Below are 21,363 nucleotides of genomic sequence, written 5' to 3'. Positions count from 1 at the left end.
CTAAATACTGACTTGGGCCTTTGGTGGGTTATACTGACAGGGTCAATATAGACCAACAACAGTTATACTCCTCAATGTAGATTTCATCCCTTTGCCTATGTTTAAATAAATTATCAATCTATTCAAAGAAAGACAAAAAACTAAACCATTCCTTCATTTTATTCTGGTCCAATAAGTCCTAACACTCCTCCCACTAAATGTAGACTGCCGGTCACTAAAATCTGTATGTGGTCCGCATTTCTCAGTTTGGAGGGAATCTCTATGAAAGATTGTGACGAGATGTTTGGTTCCTTTCCCTGGGTTGCCCAGGTCAATGCTGATGAAATACACGGGAAGTCTTTAGTAATCACACAATCCTCTATATCACACACACTCTGGGAGTTATCCCCCTTGTCAATGAAGTCCCCATCCATCTTCCTTCTCTTGGCGTCACTACAGCTGCTGTCAGACTGTGTCATTTCCGTTTCATGAATCTGTTGCTTTAATCTCTTTATAGCCAGTCTTTCAAACAACAGCATGTTGGCCAGTACCCGGTTCAACTGGCTCTCCTTTGTTACAGTCAGATTCATCACATCTGCAAAACACAAAATATCTGTGTCATTTTCGTACTTTAAATTTGAAGAAACTACATTTTGCTGCATTTTTGCCACCATTAATTGATTGTTGACCTTGCGTTTTTGCGTGCTGTGTAGTGTTATTCATCGCTGCTGATTAACAATAGGCAAATAAAGAAAGATACTTGGGGTCAAGACAAACGACAACCCATGAGTCTGTCAAACTACAGTGCTATTGGCAACTAACCATCTCTGCAAAACGCAAGTGCCCTTTTACACAACATTAAATATTAAGATATATTTGTGAAACACTATGCTACAATTTCTACCAAATAGTTTGGGAGATATTGTCCTAGTCCACTTTTTTAAAAAAGTAGGTCAAATTCCAAGGTCACAGGGAAAAAGAATTCAGTACCAAAGGAATGTTCTGGTCATCTGGCGTGCACATATGAAATATGAGAGCCCCATCACTCACCATTCAAACATTACAAGCAAGGTTAATGTTTGTAAATGTGTGAAACTGAGGTAATTTTTCACATTTGGATATATATATCAGGTAAAGAGCAGGGGACATTAAATATATAAATCAGGTAACAAGCAGGGGACATTAAATATATAAATCGGGTAACAAGCAGGGGACATTAAATATATAAATCAGGTAACAAGCAGGGGACATTAAATATATAAATCAGATAATGAGCAGGAGACATTAAATATATAAATCAGATAATGAGCAGGAGACATTAAATATATAAATCAGGTAACAAGCAGGGGACATTAAGTATATAAATCAGGTAACGAGCAGGGGACATTAAGTATATAAATCAGGTAACAAGCAGGGGACATTAAATATATAAATCGGGTAACAAGCAGGGGACATTAAATATATAAATCAGGTAACAAGCAGGGGACATTAAATATATAAATCAGGTAATGAGCAGGAGACATTAAATATATAAATCAGGTAACAAGCAGGGGACATTAAGTATATAAATCAGGTAACAAGCAGGGGACATTAAGTATATAAATCAGGTAACGAGCAGGGGACATTAAGTATATAAATCAGGTAACAAGCAGGGGACATTAAATATATAAATCGGGTAACAAGCAGGGGACATTAAATATATAAATCAGATAATGAGCAGGAGACATTAAATATATAAATCGGGTAACAAGCAGGGGACATTAAGTATATAAATCAGGTAACGAGCAGGGGACATTAAATATATAAATCAGATAATGAGCAGGAGACATTAAATATATAAATCAGGTAACAAGCAGGGGACATTAAATATATAAATCAGGTAACAAGCAGGGGACATTAAATATATAAATCAGGTAACGAGCAGGGGACATTAAATATATAAATCAGGTAACGAGCAGGGGACATTAAATATATAAATCAGGTAACGAGCAGGGGACATTAAATATATAAATCGGGTAACAAGCAGGGGACATTAAATATATAAATCAGATAATGAGCAGGAGACATTAAATATATAAATCGGGTAACAAGCAGGGGACATTAAGTATATAAATCAGGTAACGAGCAGGGGACATTAAATATATAAATCAGATAATGAGCAGGAGACATTAAATATATAAATCAGGTAACAAGCAGGGGACATTAAATATATAAATCAGGTAACAAGCAGGGGACATTAAATATATAAATCAGGTAACGAGCAGGGGACATTAAATATATAAATCAGGTAACGAGCAGGGGACATTAAATATATAAATCAGGTAACGAGCAGGGGACATTAAATATATAAATCAGGTAACGAGCAGGGGACATTAAGTATATAAATCAGGTAACGAGCACGGGACATTAAATATATAAATCAGGTAACAAGCAGGGGACATTAAATATATAAATCAGATAATGAGCAGGAGACATTAAATAAATAAACCAGGTAACAAGCATGGAGCGTAATATATTTGAAAAGGGTAACAAGCTGTGAAAAATAACAAGCTAGAAACACTCTATACATATATAATATATATATATATATATATATATAAATCAGGTAACAAATGACGGACATTAAAAATATAAATCAGGGTAACAAATGGTGGACATTAAAAATATAAATCTGGTAACAAATGGTGGACATTAAAAATATAAATCTGGTAACAAATGGTGGACATTAAAAATATAAATCAGGGTAACAAATGGTGGACATTAAAAATATAAATCTGGTAACAAATGGTGGACATTAAAAATATAAATCAGGTAACAAATGGTGGATATTAAATATATAAATGAGGGTAACAAATGGTGGACACTAAAAATATAAATCAGGTAACAAGCCAGGAATATTATACATATAAATCAGGTAAAAAGTAGTTATCAGGTAACAAAAAATTAGAAATCTAGAACCTTGCTATGTAGTTCAACATCTCCCATTGGTTTTCGATGTAGTTTTGCTAAAACTTTTGACAACAGGTCTATAGTCTTATAACCAACAAAATACTGTTTTTATGAATTGAAGTTTGAATGAATAATTAATCTCAATATTCAACATTCCTATAATCTAAGATCTGCATGTGTTTAGTTTTCCACTGTGTAAACTGACATTTTAAGCTTCACTTCATCAACAATCGAAATGTGAACTAGTCTCGATATTAAAAGATATATAAAAAATTGTGAATATTCCACATTAAAATCAAAACTATAGAAATGGAGAATGTGGAATAAAAAAGATACACTTAAATTGACAGAAAGGAAAATATTATGCTTTGTCTGATATAGAATGTAGCTAGCAATCTAAATAGTCACAGCAAGCCTCATTTTCCTTCCAATCTGTTTTCAATCAGATCTTTGATCTGCTCCTGATGAGATCTGCTACTACATTAAGTTCAGATTCTGATCACATTATATTCTTTCTAGTGATGCTTCAAATGCTAAATGTGAGGGTTTTCTATATGTATCACTAAAATACTCTTCACTCCTCTACTTCCCGGTACTTACAGCAGCAATGACTATCCTTCATTGTACGTAATATAAAATGATTTAAAAAATGCATAATAAATATCAATATAAAAATTCTGATGCCAAATCATCTAAAAAATGACCAAATGAAGAGTACAACAGGAAGTCAAGTAGAACATATCTATGATGAGCATTAAGTAGGTAAAAAAAAAACCCAGAAGATATACTGTGAAATCAATTAAATTTGTGGATGCCAATTTTTGTGGATTGCTGAGATTTTATCATTTTGTTGGGATACGATTTTGTTGATATTGTTTCTGCACACTGAAAGATTACCACAATTCATTTCCTTGAGGTTCAAATTTCAATTGACAAAATCACAAAATCCACAAAAACTGAGCCCCCGTGAAATCTAATGCTTCCACTGTTCCTAAGATAGCAGATAAGAATCGAGGAGGAGGAGGAGGAGGAGGAGGAGGATAGATGTAACTGATGCCATTCGATTCTGTGGTGTATATATACTCAACTGCTTACCTGTTTTATTGGAGCGTGCTACTGAAAGCAAAATACACCAACTCAAAAAGCAGTTAACATTCAAAACAAAGGTAAGCAAGTAAATAAAAACAATGATGAAGCGAGCAATATTATTACACCTAATAAAACAAGAGTTGTTTGTAAAACACATATGCCCCCCATGGTGCAAAATTGAAAAGGGTTATACACACACCTCATTTAATTGATAGTAGTATCATCAATTCAAAGTATTGAGCACACAATATCTTCCTATGTCAAGAGTGAATTGACCATGTGACCTAAAATTCAATACAGGTCATCTACTCCTTATGCTGTACCAGTGTACCAAGTTTGGTACGTGTCAATCAAGCAAATAATTCTTAAAATATAGGAGACAATATATTACTATGTCCAGTTCAACTATTGACTTTTGACCTCAAAATCAATATGGGTCATCCTCTCCTGAAGATGTACCAGTGTACTAAGTTTGATGTCTGTCAAGTAAAAGGGTTATCAAGATATTGAGTGGACAGTATATTACTATGTCCAGTTTGACCCTTGACCTTTGACCATGTGACCTCAAAATCAATAGGAGTCATCTTCTCCTGAATATACACCAGTGTACTATTTAAAGTTTGATGTCTGTCAAGCAAAGGGTTCTGAAGATATTGAGCAGACAGTATATTCCAATGTCCAGGTTGACCCTTGATCTTTAAACATGTGACCTCAAAATCAATAGGGATCATCTTCTCCTGAAGATGTACCAGTGTACCAAGTTTGATGTCTTTCTCCTGAAGACATATCAGTGTACCAAGTTTGATGTCTGTCAAGAAGAGGGTTCTCAAGATACTGAGCAGACAGTATATTCCAATGTCTAGTTTGACCCTTGGCCTTTGACCATGTGACCTCAAAATCTATAAGAGTCATCTTCTCCTGCAGATCTACTAGTGTACTAAGTTTGATGTCTGTCAAGAAAAGGGTTCTCAATATATTGAGCAGACATTATATTCCTATGTCCAGTTTGACCTTTGATCTTTGACCATGTGACCTCAAAATCTATATGGGGTCATCTTCTCCTGAAGACGTACTAGTGTACCAAGTTTGATGTCTGTCAAGCAAAGGGTTCTGAAGATATTGAACGGACAGTATATTCCTATGTCCAGTTTGACCCTTGACCTTTGACCATGTGACCTCAAAATCAATAGGGGTCATCTTCTTCTGAAGATGTACTGGTGTACCAAGTTTGATGTCTGTCAAGCAAAGGGTTCTCTAGACATTGAATTGTCAGTATATTCCTATGCCCAGTTTGACCCTTGACCTTTGACCATATGACCTCAAGATTTTTAGGGGTCATCTACTCCTTAGGATGTACCAGTGTGCCAAGTTTGATGTCTTTCAAGCAAAGGGTTCTCGAGATATTGAGCGGACATTATATTCCTATGTCCAGAGTAGATTGACCCTTGACCTTTTGACCTGAAAAACATTAGGGGTCATCTTCCACTCATAACCAACCCACATATGAAATATCATTATCATCAAGTGAATGGTTCTCAAGATATTGAGCGGACAACATGTGGTCTACAGACCGACCGACCAACCGACCAACAGTTGCGAAACGATACGCCACCTCTTTTTCAAAGGGGGGCATAAAAAGTTGTTTTGATTTGCATATTCTAAGCTAAATTAGGGGTCAAAGTGCATGAACTAAACTGGAATTCACAGTGCATAAAACTCTGTCCACTAATTCTGCTCTGTATATTCAAAACATAACATTGTTATAATTATCATGCTGACTGTCCAAGTATCTGTTCTTAGATGAAACTTCTACTCTGAAATAAATTACTGTATTTACAGTCCTGTTGAACAGTTTCAAAGATTTCATTGAATAATGGTTTTATTCCCTTAGTTGAATAATCATTTTTAATGGAGTCAATAAAGAGTTTTGTGATACCCTGCGATTACGTAAAATAGCACATTGTCAAAAGAACAGGGACACACCAACAGAAAGCATAATAATCAATTGTAATGTATACACAGATTCAAAGCATTAGTATCACAGTTAATAGAGTAGATCGTGAGTAACACATGCACCTCATAAATTTTCATAAAAATCAACATAAAATGTGCACTTGTAAGCAAGACAAAAGAATGACGTGATAGCTAATTAACCGAACAAACAGACTAATTACTGGGTAACTATGTCTATGTTTTTTACATTGTGTCACACTAAAATTAATACTGGCCCCTGATGAGTTTAGAATTAAAAACCCCTCCTCAATGAATGCTTTTATTTTATGAATACTGCACATGTGTGGTGTTATTGTGTTAATAAAATCTAAAATTCCTTATTCCAATAAAAACAGTCTATCTAAATGTGAAACAATTCAGTTTGTCTGATTAGTGCATAACATGGGAATTAAAGAACTGTTAAATTACAATTAACAATTCATTGAACTCACCGACTGAATTCAGGGTTGAGAGGACGATGTTGGGACAAAACACAGCAGCATCAAATCCGCAGTTCTGTACAAATCAAGCCAAAATGTAACTAGAATGTATATAACAATTTTAAATGCACAGCTATACAATCAGTACAGTAAGACATGCTTACAGTGAAGTGCTGGGGATGAACAATTACAGTAAAACACACTTATAGTGAAGTGCTGGGGATGAACAATTACAGTAAAACACACTTATAGTGAAGTGCTGGGGACGAACAATTACAGTAAAACACGCTTATAGTGAAGTGCTGGGGATGAATAATTTTGATTCGTTATAAATATAATCCTTTATTATATCCAATAAGTTCATAATATGTTTTAATACTACAAAGAATGAAAATCACTTCACTGTAAGCAGGAATTCATTTTAAGCACGCATGAATTCACTGTAATCATGTTTTACTGTATATATGAATAATCTGACTGTGAAATCATTACTCATTAAATATCGCCTTTATCTGTAAATGATATTCTAATTATTGACCACACACTTCGCCTACATTACCTACGATTAGCATATATCATTCGAATCTGCTACAACTTACCACCAAAGGTTCGATAAGAACGTTAGCTTCCCTGTCTCCAGTGGAATTAAAGACTAGGACTTGTACTAATCGTCCGCTGGAAAATTAAGCAATATGGCCAATAAATAAACAGTCTATCATTACTTATCTAAAAGTTTGTTCATGACTGTCTACAGAAATTTGTCAGGTTGTTAAAGCCCATAGAAGGTATGACAGACAGTATGTAACAAGATGTACTGTGAGCAATGCTCACTAAGAATACCCCCCGCTTACCCCAATCTCCCAAAGGGTGTTGTTAATAGGTATAAATTACCTCTTTCCTGAGTGTAAAAATATGGTATGCCTTTGTAGAAGAAAATGGAAGATATAGTCCAAACACAAATCCATGGCATAAACCTATAATTTTGACCTTGAGATCAAAGGTCAAGGTCATAAAGAGGTCATGAATGTACATGACACATAGTCTCATGGTGATACACCCATGTCTTATGGTATGACTATGTCAAAACCCTATAATCAATTTTGACATTGAGGTCAAAGTTCAAGGTCATATACAGGTCATGAAGGTACTCGACACATCGTCTCATGGTGATACACTCATGTGTCAAATATGATATGCCTATGTCAAAGAACAAAGAAGTCATGGCCCGGACATGAATCCATTGTAAAAACCTTTAATTTTGACCTTGAGGTCAAGGTCATATGGAGGTCATGAAGGTACATGACACATCGTCTCCTGGTGATACACTCCTGTGTCAAATATGGTATGCCTATGTCAAAGAACAAAGAAGTTATGGCCCGGACACGAATCCATTGTAAAAAACCTTTAATTTTGACCTTGAGGTCAAGGGTCAAGGTCATATGGAGGTCATGAAGGTACATGACACATCGTCTCATGGTGATACACTCATGTGTCAAATATGGTATGCCTATGTCAAAGAACAAAGAAGTTATGGCCCGGACACGAATCCATTGTAAAAAACCTTTAATTATGACCTTGAGGTCAAGGGTCAAGGTCATATAGAGGTCATGAAGGTACATGACACATCGTCTCATGGTGATCTACCTGTGTGCCAAATATGGTATGCCTAAGTCAAAGAACAAAGAAGTTATGGCCCGGACACGAATCTGCACAGACAGACAGACGGACGGACAGACGGACGGACAGACAGACAGACAGAGTGATTCCTATATACCCCACAGAACTTCGTTCGGGGGGTATAAATATGTACAAGAAAGACATATATACAATCAAAACAACATTCCAGATGTCAGGTCATCGTCTGTATTTTGCTACTCGCCATTTAAAGAAATTTTGACGACAATCACATGATGCATTTTATCCAATGACAAAGCGTCATCCTAGTCCAAGGCCAAACAACTGCCTACCAACTGATAGTCTAAGAATAGTTGGAGGTGCCTAAAATACTGCACATCAACCAATCAGACAGTATGTTTATTCACTAACAGCCAATGTAAACCTCGCTCATAATAAGTCAAATTCACAAGAAATCTACCTACTAACACACAATAAACACTACCTTGTACACAAACAGGTTCTCAACAATGTACACTACCTTACATATATATAGACAAAAGAATTCATATCAAACTATATACGACCAGTCCAAAGGAAGCATATCAAAACAAAGGAGTCACATCAAACTATAGAACAAAGGAGTCACATCAAACTATAGAACAAAGGCATCACATCAAACTACAGAACAAAGGAGTCACATCAAACTATAGAACAAAGGAGTCACATCAAACTATAGAACAAAGGAGTCACATCAAACTATAGAACAAAGGCATCACATCAAACTATAGAACAAAGGAATCACATCAAACTAGAGAACAAAGGCATCACATCAAACTATAGAACAAAGGCATCACATCAAACTATAGAACAAAGGCATAACATCAAACTATAGAACAAAGGCATCACATCAAACTATAGAACAAAGGAATCACATCAAACTACAGAACAAAGGCATCACATCAAACTATAGAACAAAGGAATCACATCAAACTACAGAACAAAGGCATCACATCAAACTATAGAACAAAGACATCAAACTATAGAACAAAGGAGTCACATCAAACTATAGAACGAAGGCATCACATCAAACTATAGAACAAAGGCATCACATCAAACTATAGAACAAAGGAATCACATCAAACTATAGAACAAAGGCATCACATCAAACTACAGAACAAAGGCATCACATCAAACTATAGAACAAAGGAATCACATCAAACTAGAGAACAAAGGCATCACATCAAACTATAGAACAAAGGCATCACATCAAACTAGAGAGCAAAGGCATCACATTAAACGTACCTTAATTGTTTGGATTCCTCAGATGACACAGTTTTAAACCATTGTATACATTGCTAAAATGAGATTAAAAAACATATAATCATTATTTCACAATCATTAGCATGTAATAATGGCATTTTGTGACTGAAATGATTTTATGTTTGTAAAACGCAGTGTCGGGTGGCGAATTCTTTGACCGTTATGAAATGTTGTCGATCAAATATGAAATCAACATTTTACATATTTCTTTAGTTATAACCAAGAATAAAGTTATGGACATGCAGGCAACATATAATGATTTTTTTTAATTCTTTGATAAAGTTTGGAACACAAATATTGTTCATTTATACCTCAACACTTTCTAAAGTATGAGCTCCGTCTAAGTAATATGTGATTCCAGGTTTCTTTATTGTCTGGTTCCTACCATCCCATCGACAATGTTTCAGTCCTGAAAGTACACTGTATCACAATACACACGGACTACACAACACAACGCTGGAGTCTGTATCACAATATGAATTGACAATATATACCATATAATTCTATATTTTTGATTCCAATGCACTGAAACTATGTATAATCTATAACTTAAATTGTATTGCAACATGGATTTGATACTATGTAGCTGATACTACGTAGCTGATACTACGTAGCTGAATGATTTAGCAGGGTGCTGATTTTGGTCTACTAATCATCAGCAGAGGAATCTGAAGCAAACAAGTGCATACATACATCTAGTCCGTGCAGCTATCCCTCTCATTATATCAATTTACATTGGAATAACATTTCCATAGACACATTTTTTGGCCAGTGACAGACACTGTAATAGTGAGTTTATTTAGATTTTCAAATCTAATTGTTTGTGCCTTATTTTCAGTAAACTACATGGCTCTTGATCTAGTGAAGGTGATTGGCCTTTTTGATTTCTATATACTGTGTATGTACATTTTTAAAATCCAGAGGTTCAGCCGAGTAAATGTAAACCGACCTACATTCTCTGAAATTCACTCTATTTTACATCACCAAAAATCAAACAAGAGGCCAATGGGCCACATTGATCACCTGAGTCACATCGGCTCATATTTAAAGATTTTTCCTATATACATGTATTCGTATGTAATACTTTGATCCCTATTGTGGCCCCAACCTACCCCCGGGGGCTATGATTTTAAGAAACTTGAATCTGCACTATGTCAGGAAGCTTTCATGTAAATTTCAGCTCTTCAGGCCCAGTGGTTCTTGAGAAGATTTTTTATGATCCAACCCTATTTTTGCATTTTTTTATTATCTCCCCTTTGAAGGGGGCATGGCCCTTCATTTGAACAAACTCAGGGGCTGACAAATAATTTTTTTAAGCACTTACCCTCCAACAAGTAGTTAGGCAAAATTTACTTGGCCAACCTGTCAATCTACTTGCCCATCAACATTGCACATTGTAGTAGAAATTTTAATTAACACCCAAATTAAAAAAAAAGTATACAATATTTGTGTTCTTTATTTCACTTTCCTCAAACTTCATAACCTCTGCCACAGGAATCGTGTTTCTCTGGCGATAGTAAGTTGTACACAAAGCATGAACCTCAATGATTTGGTGAGACTTCAGGGATTCCACGCGAAAGAGTTTGCAACCCTTAAAAAACGAATTGTTATTAGCGTTACTAACAGTAGGAAACTCCCTGCAAATAGTGCAGTGCATTGACTGATTGAGTTACTTTCAACATCACCGACGGCCACGTGTCCTCCCATGAATTGATGTAACACCGCTTCCTGTGAGTTTTCTCGTACTTTGCATGCTTTGATACCGAAGGTCCAGGATTTTCGTTGTTATCAATGTCAACTAATTGCTGGTCATCGTGTGTTTCTGAGCCTTTTCGCTTGACTTTAGTTATAAATTTGTCCATGCTTGGACCCGGGCCGCAATGACAACGGGCAAGTTCCTACTTATTTTTTACTTGCCCAATTGGAAAAATCACTCGCCCCGGGTGTCGGGCAATGGGATTTGTCAGCCCCTGAAACTTGAAAGCCCTTCACCCAAGGACGCGTTTAGCCCAATCTAATTAAAATTAGATGTTGGATCCGCTCGCATACTTGCTACACAAACATCTAACAACATCCCGTAGAGGGTCACGTCAGAGGTCAAATTCGATTGACCAATGAAATCACCGCTGGCAAAGTCATTGAATGTTTGTTGAAGCCGATAAGTCTAGAATGATACCGAATTTGACCTCTGACGTGACCCTCTATGGGATGTTTTTAGATGTTTGTGTAGCGAGTATGCAAGCAGATCCAACATCTAATTTCAATTAGATTGGGTTTAGCCAAGTTTGGTTATAATTGGTCCAGTGGTTCTGGAGAAGAAGTCCAAAATGTAAAAAGTTTACAGACAGATGGACGAACAACAGGTAATCAGAAAAGCTCACTTGAACTCAGGAGAGCTAAAAAAGAAAATGCTATACGTCTCATACAGGGATAAATTCTTTATGCCTTATATCTTACTAAAGTTCTAATAACTTCTAAATCTTATTATCTATTTCACACCTTCAATAACAGTAGGGGGAAGCCGGGAAGCCTCCATGTTACTCAGTTCTGTCCGACAGCTCTCTTCCTTTGAACTCTTCTGCCGAACTCGATTTCCTCTTCTGTGGTCTGTCCACACTTTACACAGCTGGACTGCTAACGCTGCATTGTGTCTTTGCTTGTGTCCAGCAATCCCAAGGTTCAGGGGCGGTCCATTCGACTCGTACACAGATAGTGGTGGGGTGACAGATAGGGGACACTGCAACAGGAAGTTTGAATCTAACTGATGACAAGGCCATGGTTACCGTATCAATAAACTTACAAGACATTAGATCCACTTCAACCTTTCTTTACATGTATGCATGTACTGTATGTACTATTAGAGAATCTTGAAACAGGATCACTACTGTATACTAGGATATTGTCACCCCCCCTTTGGCTTCATCCTGAATGGGCAGATTTAAAACCAGACAAATTCAAACCTATTAATTACCCTTCATTAGTAAACGAAGTAGTTTTGGGTGAATTCAAAACTAGAAGAAATCGTTTTTCAATGCACCAAGGTGAAAATAACGGGATGAAAATTTCCCAGTGAAAAATATTATTAACAAAAGTATCAGATTCTCCTTAATCTACTTGATAAACTTGAAAGTCTACAGTTTTGTAATTATATCTTCCTTAGCTGAGGAAATTATTTTGTACCCCAATTTCGCTGGCCCTTTCCTCCATGACATCTAAAGCATTGTCAGGTTGTGGTGAAGTGAAGGCTGGCGTACCCGGCTGAAATCAGTCATTCTATGAAATAACTTCTTTGATATTTACACAACATACAACAAAGCATCAGATTAGCCTGTGCAGGTAATAGGAAAGTCATTTATTTCAGATCAAATCTATCTCAAGCATTCGATGGAAAAAAAAAACCCTTTCAACATGTCTGATAAGCATGAATTGATGATAACGTTTTACTTCAAATGGAAATACCAAGGACTGAGCTAAGTGAGAAATTATTCACGTAAATAATACAATACCTTAAATATCCCTGCTTTGTGCCAAGCAATTTTATCAATAGTGTCTCCCAATATTGAGGTATGATCTAACCCAAGGGAGCTAACTCCACACACTACAGGTTTCCTGATTAGGTTTGTACTGTCGTATTGCCCTCCGATGCCGACTTCCATGATAGCTACGTCAACTTCCTCTTTCAAAAATATGTGTAACGACATCACAGTGAGAAAGGCAAAGTAAGCTGGCATGGCCCCATCAGCTGATTCCTGATAACAAAGCATGAAAATGGTACTAGACTATGATATAAACATTTCAGGTCTTTATGTATAATTCTAATTGAAGAATAAAAGATAAAACGAACCAGTGGGTAGTCAAAGTAATAACTAAATTTTATAATTATATAAAAAGTTAATTAAGATTGAAGCATGTATGAAAGGTATGTTTGTGTAAGTGTCTGATGTATTGTATGTGACCAAAAAAAAAAAATAATTATAAAATTAAAAATTAAAAAAAAAAAAAAAAAGTTAAGAATTCAAGGAATAAATGGAAGTATGTTTAGTATTCTTGAACAGTATATATATTATATACACAGGTACACAGTAAAACATGCTTCTACAACCACATTTATAATGAATTCATGATTATTGTAAAATGATATTTATTCCTCTATGAGAGGAAAATAACAAAAATAATGCTTGGATATATCAAAGTTTGGTTATAATGAACTCTATATTGCTGGCCCTGTAGGTTCACTATAACTGTTTTACTGTATAACAAAGTTTGATTATAATGAACTGTTTTTCACTAGCCTTAAAGGTTCACTATAACTGTGTTTTACTGTATTATAGACTGGTGATAATTCTACTGTACCTTTGTTTTTTCTAATTTCCCAAAAACATCCCAGAAATAATTTGTAAACTTCTCTCTCGTGATTGGAATTCCATTAATTCTAAATCGCTCTCGCACTTCAACCAGATGTGGTGAACTGTAGCAAAATTTTAAATAGATTTATAAATTTATATATTAACAAGAGGCCCACAGGCCTTATCGGTCACCTGAATACTAGTGAAAATGTATCACTACTTCCATGGGCTATGAAATCTAGAAAAAATTTCCTGTTCTGAATATCTAAGCTAAATTCTAATCTAATGTTCAGCAACAGTATAAAACAAGATGTGTTCTTAAAACTTCACTGCCTTCAAAAGTGCATACACTGGTGAAAGGCTTTCAATAATAGGTGTATTAACATTAAAACATCAAAAGATATGACTAATTTGGACTCATCCTAAAGTCATAACCCTGGGTTTTGATTGAAATTCACCATTTTTTGTACATCCTTTTCTGCTATTCCTAAGTATGCATTTAGATTTTATACAGTATCAGCAAACTTACACATAAATACTATATGTTTGGCCCCACCATGGGGTAAGAACCCTTACTCTGGGGATCATCAAATTTACAATTTGGTAAAAGACTACCTGCTCTATCCATTAGTTTCAATTTAGTATCAATAGCACTAAAGAAGATGTTATTTGAGAAGAAGATTTTTCAAAATTGGTCATTTTGGGGCAGTTTTTGCCCCGCCCCCAAGGCCCCAGGGGTGCAGGAATCCTGAAATTTATAATTTATGTTCCCCTTGTTCGAAATATGTTTCATACCAAATTTGAAAAGAATTGGAATGATAGTAATCAAGAAGAAGTTAAAAATGTCTATTGTTCACACATTTAATAACTGACCATTTTGGCCCCATCCCGATACCAAAACCCCTACCCCTGGGATCATCAAATTTACAATTTTGGTAAAGGACTATCTGTTCTTTCTAAATATCTATTTACTTTCAATTTATTATGAACAGCATTAAAGAAGATGTTATTTAAGTGTTTTACACATAAACACTACATAACAAGTTTGGCCCCGCCCTGTGGTCAGAACCCCCACCCCAGGGGTGCTGGAGTCCTGAAATTTACAATTTATGTCCCCCTTGTCCCAATAATGCTTCATACCAAATTTGAAAACAATTGGACTGGTAGTTATTAATAAGTTAAAAATGATCAATTGTTAACGCACGACGGACGGCGACGGACGAAAACCATTTGCAATAGAAATTTGACAAAGGTCCTGTTCATAATATTACCTGAAGAATCCTGTTTTGTATCCCTGGTGTCTCAGAATACTCTCACAGAATGCACATGTGGACCCTTTACCTTTTGTCCCACTGACATGGATAATGGAAAGTTTGTCTACATCATCCAACTAAAATGTAAATATAAATACATTTACAGTGTAAGACATAACAACTGAATGCTACAATCAATATCAAACAAGAGGTACTGTGAGTAATGTTCACTAAGAATACCCCCCGCTTACCCCAATCTCCCAAAGGGTGTTGTTAATAGGTATAAATTACTTCTTTCCTGAGTGTAAAAATATGGTATGCCTTTGTAGAAGAAAATGGAAAATATAGTCCGAACACAAATCCATGGTATAAACCTATAATTTTGACCTTGAGATCAAAGGTCAAGGTCATAAAGAGGTCATGAATGTACATGATACATAGTCTCATGGTGAAACACCCATGTCTTATGGTATGACTATGTCAAAACCCTATAATCAATTTGATCAAAGTTCAAGGTCATATAGAGGTCATGAAGGTACCCGACACATCGTTTCATGGTGATACACTCATGTGTAAAATATGGTATGCCTATGTCAAAGAACAAAGAAGTCATGGCCCTGACACGAATCCATTGTAAAAACCTTTAATTTTGACCTTGAGGTCAAGGTCATATGGAGGTTATGAAGGTACCCGACACATCATCTCATGGTGATACACTCCTGTGTCAAATATGGTATGCCTATGTCACAGAACAAAGAAGTTATGGCCCGGACACGAATCTGCACAGACGGACAGACAGCGATTCCTATATACCCCCTGAACTTCGTTCGCGGGGGGTATAATAAGGTCTCATGGTACATAACTTGACACAATGCAAATGTATGATGTAAAGAAAGGGTGAATTTGAACAAAATTCATATAGCTCACAGGTGATCAGAGATTATTCACCATTCACTCATCATTAGCTCTGTGTTGACTCAACCTTCCCTTCATTCAGTCTTCCATTTACTCAGTCTTCCCTTCACTCAGTATTTCCTTCACTCAGTATTTCCTTCACTCAGTGCTTCCTTCATTCAATGCTCCCTTCCAGGGATCAACATTAACGGTTGTCCGATTGCCCGAGGCAAGTGAAAACCCAGTTCGGACAAGTGAAACTCAATACACACTTGCCCAGTGGGGCAAATGATTATTTCAGTAGGAAATTGAAAAATTTGTTATCAAGTTTCAATTTTATGAGCGAGTTATACTTACCAGTCATACATATACATTAGGATATCTTCCCCGTATTAACGTTCATAACTCGCGGGCAAGCGTTTTAAAGAATAAGATCCAAACAAGGGGTTGTGAGATTGATCACTGTTCGTTATCCTCACTTTTATTGACTATAAACTAATTTGTTACACTTTTGAAATGTGTTATTTCTAATTTTTAATTTTCATCATATATATATATCAACACATCTCTGGAAGTGTACATGTACATCACTTGTCCGCTTTTTTGAGGTGAGAAGATTTATTTCCTTACCTTGGCCTCTGTACTCAACTACAATAATGTCCTAGGGTTAGGCAACCCAGGCTTTGTATAATTCACAGTTGTAACCTAGCTTTTACATTTGGTAGGCAGGGCTATTCACTGATTGTGGTCGACCCCGTAAAAGGAGATAATTAAAATTACTGGTTGAAAGGTGTATTAGAGTAAAAATATTTAGGACAACAAAGTTTTTCATTCAGACAAGTGAAAGTTTGAAATTAACGCCTATCCCTGCCTTCACTCAGTGTTCCCTTCACTCAGTGTTCCCTTCACTCAGTATTTCCTTTACTCAGTCTTCCCTTCACTCAGGCTTCACTTCACTCAGTCTTCACTTCACTCAGTCTTCCCTTCATTCAGTGTTCCCTTCACTCAATGCTCCCCTCACTCAACCTTCCCTTCACTCAGAGCTCCCTTCATTCAGTGCTCCCTTCACTCAATGCTCCCTTCACTCAAGCTTCACTTCACTTAGTCTTCCCTTCACTCAGTCTTTCCTTCACTCAGTGTTCCCTTCATTCAATGCTCCCTTCACTCAGTGCTCCCTTCACTCAGGCTTCCCTTCACTCAGTGCTCCCTTCAGTCAGTCTTTCTTTCACTCAGGCTTACATTCACTTTGTCTTCCATTCACTCAGTGCTCTTCACTCAGCTTCCTTGCATTTCGTTTTCATTCAGTATTTGCTCACTATTCACTAGTGTTTTGTGTTTGTTCACATCATTCAATCTGATTTTTGTTCACCCTTAGCAGAACATTCCTTGGACTGTATAACAGACAACCATTCAATGGAATTGAAAAAAATGTCAACACCTCAATCCTGTTTGACAGTCATGAAAGTTGAAGGATTTGTGAGAGAGTTATAACATTTATAGTAGAAACAGGTAAATTCTACTTTCAATCTTTGCCAAATTCACAATCAAACCCATTCACAGGAGTTGGGCACAAAAACTCTAAATTTGACCATCATACTTGTTTATCATGGAAAGAACTCTCATTAAACTTGATCATGTTCATGATAATATGTTCAAGACAACCTAAACTTGACCATGATCATGATGTGTTCAACCTAAACATGATCATTATGCTGAGCTTGAACCTTATATTCACTTTGTTTAATCAGAACTTACTGTGATTCCAACTCGTTCAGCAAACTTGATCATGTTTGGGACATTGTGTTCAGACTTTTTGCCTCGCTGTTGACGTATTTTCTCTAGGGTTTGGGCATTACTCTGAAGTGTGTTCAGTGCAGTGACAGCTTCCTGTGGAGAAATAACACATTTATTCCAATGATCCAATATCACTTTATCATTTCTCATATCTAAAACATGCATGGTGAAGAAATGTCCTGTCAGTAGTGCCTGCTTGTTCATGTGTCTGTAAACTTCACGAAAAGAATACAAACAGAAAAATACAAGGAATGTTTCTATTTTTCTATGCTACAAACACAAAAATATCTCATCAACAAACAATATTTCTTCAAATGCCTACATTTTTAATTCAACTGATACATGTGATATATGGTGGTTAAAGATGCATGTAAAAATTGATGAAATTCATTGCAAGACAAGTGTCTAATAAAAACAGGTCATTATATTACATTACGTAATCACATCAATATATTGATTATCATGTGATTGTCGTGATAGCAACAAGTTCATGGCATCATGCAAGCTTTAATATAAATTGAAAGATATAGACTGATTTGCTTCAAATTTTGAAATGCGGCAATAAAATCCCTTCGTAAAACAATATACACTGCGTATTATCAAGTCTCTGGCATTATTAATTACTGATTTCACGACAGAATGATGTCAATCATATTTTTACAACAACAATAACAATTATTATTAATGTCTCGTATGCAGGCACAGACATATGTGTATTATCAAATCCATGTTAAATACACAATATTATTGTACACTGTGTAGGTACAATGGTACACTTTAACATAATTATTATATACAGGGTATATGTCTCACTAAACATAGAGCTCCAGATAATGTTTTACCACAAAGAGTATTTACCCCCTGATTTTCAAGCCAATGCGTATTTTGCTTTTCAGAAGAAGTCAAGTATTTTGTAATTTACTGATTATCTTTGCTGTTTTGTCACTAATACAGAATTGGATCGTAATCATGTGACTGGGTGTCTGACATATTAAATTTCAATACCTCAATGATACATTTTAAAATCCCAATGACGATGAAGAGTTTTAATAAAAAGAACTACAAAGGATTTCCCCCCTGTAAATATACAAGTATCAAATAAATGTATGACTCCCATTCTCGCAAATGCTTTTAAATACTTATTGAGACAATGCTGCTGGAGCGGCCTTTCAGTAAAAACTTTCAGTCAAAGTTTAACAGAGGAAGTATTGTTTATCCGGTGATATTTTCTGTGCCATGTTTTTAGCAGCAATCATTCGTCCACAATTGATGATACAAGATAAAAAATTTTCTTTGCTTTCGACCGCACACTACTTCTTTAAGAAAAAAGTATAACAGGTAGGACTATATTAGTTGTTTTGAGCTAACTCTTCCAAACTTTCAAAATTGTCATCAAAACATATTTCAAAGTGCTATTTCATGTATGATCAAACCCCGGACTAACCTCAATTCATATGAATAGATCATTCGTTTTATATTATATCTACATGTATCACAAGTACACATTACTTTGGGGGTGTAAAGAGTATTTAAATTCGCTAATGCGTAATTGTATGCATGATTTTCAACTTAAATGGGTATTTGGTCAAATTTAACGAGTATTTACGCTGATACGCACCTTATCTGGAGCTCTGTAAACATACTGACTCTAACACTATTAAGAGCTTCACAATACTATAGATATATATTTATAGTCAGGGTTGGAAACTCATTAAAATTATGAGCCAGTCATAGGGCATGTTACACTCAAAAGTTGCCAGACCTGTTCAAAATCTGTAATTCGTAAATCCTCATTTTCAGGTTTGTGATGTTTATTGTCTTATATGAATGAATTTACTAAAGCTTATTTGTAGCATTTGTCGGTGAACACTGGCTGTTAAAATAAGCCCGACCACCGGGCCATCATAAGAAATTTTGTACCTGCCCACCTGAGAAATAGACTGTCTCAGGCAGTCAGGCGGGCTGTAATTTCCAACTCTGATGCAAAGCACTTAAAGAAAGTAAATAAGGATAGGTACATGTAGATGTGAAAGTTGACATCAGTTAGTTACAAAGCATACAGAGACCCCTCACTGCTCTGTTAGTATGAATACATTCAGCGACATGCAGTGACTCAGGGGCAGACTACCATCAAATTCTATTTTGGGATATATATAAATATATATATTGTATTTGCATGCATTCACCTAATATTGCAAACTTTCAAGGTGGCACATGAAAGAACTAAAGGTACAATCAAACAACAACTACTATCATGATAATGAAATTAAACATTAGGTTAAAAAAAAAAAAAATCTCTTCCATCTCACATTCTGTGACCATTTGATAATTTTCAAAGTTACCACAAATGATTTTGTAGAAACCCTTTAAAAAAAGCATCTTTGTAATGGTGCAATTTTAGTCTCTAGGATTAGGAGCTACAGAATATGGAGTATGGAGAGCACACACACTTCACCAACAGGCCTGGAATACGTACCTGGGCCCTTCTCCACACCTGTGGGTGATTTCAAAAGTATTGTTGATATAAGTGTAAATGTAGAGTATGAGGTAAGAATTCAGCCTAGCTAACTAAAATGCATACTGTAAATCACACAATGGGGGGGGGGGGGTCAATATTTGTTTAAATCATGAGAGATAAAATTTTCAAAAGTTCAGAAATTACTGTTCTATAAATGCCATCTCTATTTCTTTTTTTCTATTTGCTGTATATATTTTTTTTTTCACTCTGCAATAAGCTAGTCAGACATTTTATCCCCAAATATACATCATTATAATTGTCTCTGCCATCTTACAACATCAGTTAATTTTTAATCTGATTGTTATTTTCTAGTACATTACTCATTATGGTAAACATTATGTTAAATAAACCAAATAAGAGTTAGCAAAATCATACCAAACACAACCAAATCAAACAATAACAAAACAGCGTTGTATCTTGTCTGCAATGTAAAAAGTCAATAAGAGATTTCAAATTGGATATTTTTGCCAAACTCTAAATAACTGTAATCTAAATTGTACATAAAATTGCTTAATTAATAATGTCTAAATATAATATATACGTTTACAGTGTGTGGAGGAAGTACAGGGTGCATCAAGTTACCCGAGTTTAGGCAGAATGTCAATGCGTTTCAAGTCTATCAACTTGAGCTGCAGTCTACAAGCAATGTTTAAACGATGTCTACAATATGATCTCATTGTACTGTTTAGTCAATGAATTGTTTTGATTACTGTTTCATGTACACTAACTCATACCGTTTATAAAAGTAAGTTACGGCTTTAATTTTTTTTTTTTTAAATAATCAAAATGCCTTATTAAAATTTAGTGCATTTCAGTAAACAAACCTCATATTTCTTATTTGTTTCGGCCGATGACACTAATGAGGACAACGATCGCAAAAATTTTGTTGTCATGTTTACTTCGCGTGCATCACATCCACACTCCAATCACGCCATGAGCAAGTGAAAGAAACACAGAAGAGCACGGCCTTTTATAGCTAAGCGCATACAGAGCTAGGCCTTAAAACTTAACTGATACTTAATCTGTCATAAATCATAATCATATTATATTGCTATCTTACAATTATTCTGAAACACATTTTATCATACTACTTTTTATCATAAGTTTCCAAGATTCGGTAAAATAACCATTGTTTCCTAAATAAATACAGGGAATCCTGGTTTCGTTTTTAA

The 21,363-nt window shown here is 35.5% G+C and overlaps 1 protein-coding gene across 9 annotated transcripts; it reads right to left on the bottom strand.

The window, feature by feature from the left end:
* Positions 1-141: 141 nt before the first annotated feature.
* LOC125680278 (folylpolyglutamate synthase, mitochondrial-like) lies at positions 142-21,324 on the bottom strand. Of its 9 annotated transcripts, XM_048919735.2 has the most exons (15): positions 21,016-21,110; positions 20,739-20,827; positions 20,150-20,167; positions 17,635-17,766; positions 15,004-15,122; positions 13,740-13,854; positions 12,893-13,135; positions 12,567-12,644; positions 11,886-12,123; positions 9,698-9,795; positions 9,369-9,421; positions 7,049-7,124; positions 6,462-6,525; positions 4,024-4,044; positions 142-574 (listed from the first exon to the last, which is right to left on the bottom strand). In XM_048919735.2, the coding sequence occupies exons 2-15, from the start codon at positions 20,763-20,765 to the stop codon at positions 159-161; spliced, it is 1,698 nt and encodes a 565-aa protein (XP_048775692.2). In that variant the 5' UTR covers positions 20,766-20,827; positions 21,016-21,110; the 3' UTR covers positions 142-158. The 9 variants fall into 9 exon arrangements, with proteins under 9 accessions (XP_048775692.2, XP_048775687.2, XP_048775693.2 ...); XM_048919730.2 differs by lacking the exon at positions 20,739-20,827 and having other exon boundaries at positions 21,016-21,324; XM_048919736.2 differs by lacking the exon at positions 20,150-20,167 and having other exon boundaries at positions 20,733-20,827.
* Positions 21,325-21,363: the final 39 nt, after the last annotated feature.

Source organism: Ostrea edulis, chromosome 2, assembly GCF_947568905.1.
Source record: "Ostrea edulis chromosome 2, xbOstEdul1.1, whole genome shotgun sequence".
Taxonomy (NCBI): Eukaryota; Metazoa; Mollusca; class Bivalvia; order Ostreida; family Ostreidae; genus Ostrea; species Ostrea edulis.
Note: the sequence above shows the minus strand (reverse complement) of the source record. Positions and strands in the feature narration are given on the sequence as shown.

Excerpts from the sequence above, each read along its gene's own strand:
- LOC125680278 (XM_048919730.2), bottom strand. The coding sequence starts at position 21,084 with ATGACAACAAAATTTTTGCGATCGTTGTCCTCATTAGTGTCATCGGCC. Across the intron at positions 13,136-13,739 it reads GGAAATTAGAAAAAACAAAG|GAATCAGCTGATGGGGCCAT; the intron begins GTACAGTAGAAT and ends CTTTGTTATCAG. Across the intron at positions 12,645-12,892 it reads ACAAAGCAGGGATATTTAAG|CCGGGTACGCCAGCCTTCAC; the intron begins GTATTGTATTAT and ends GACTGATTTCAG.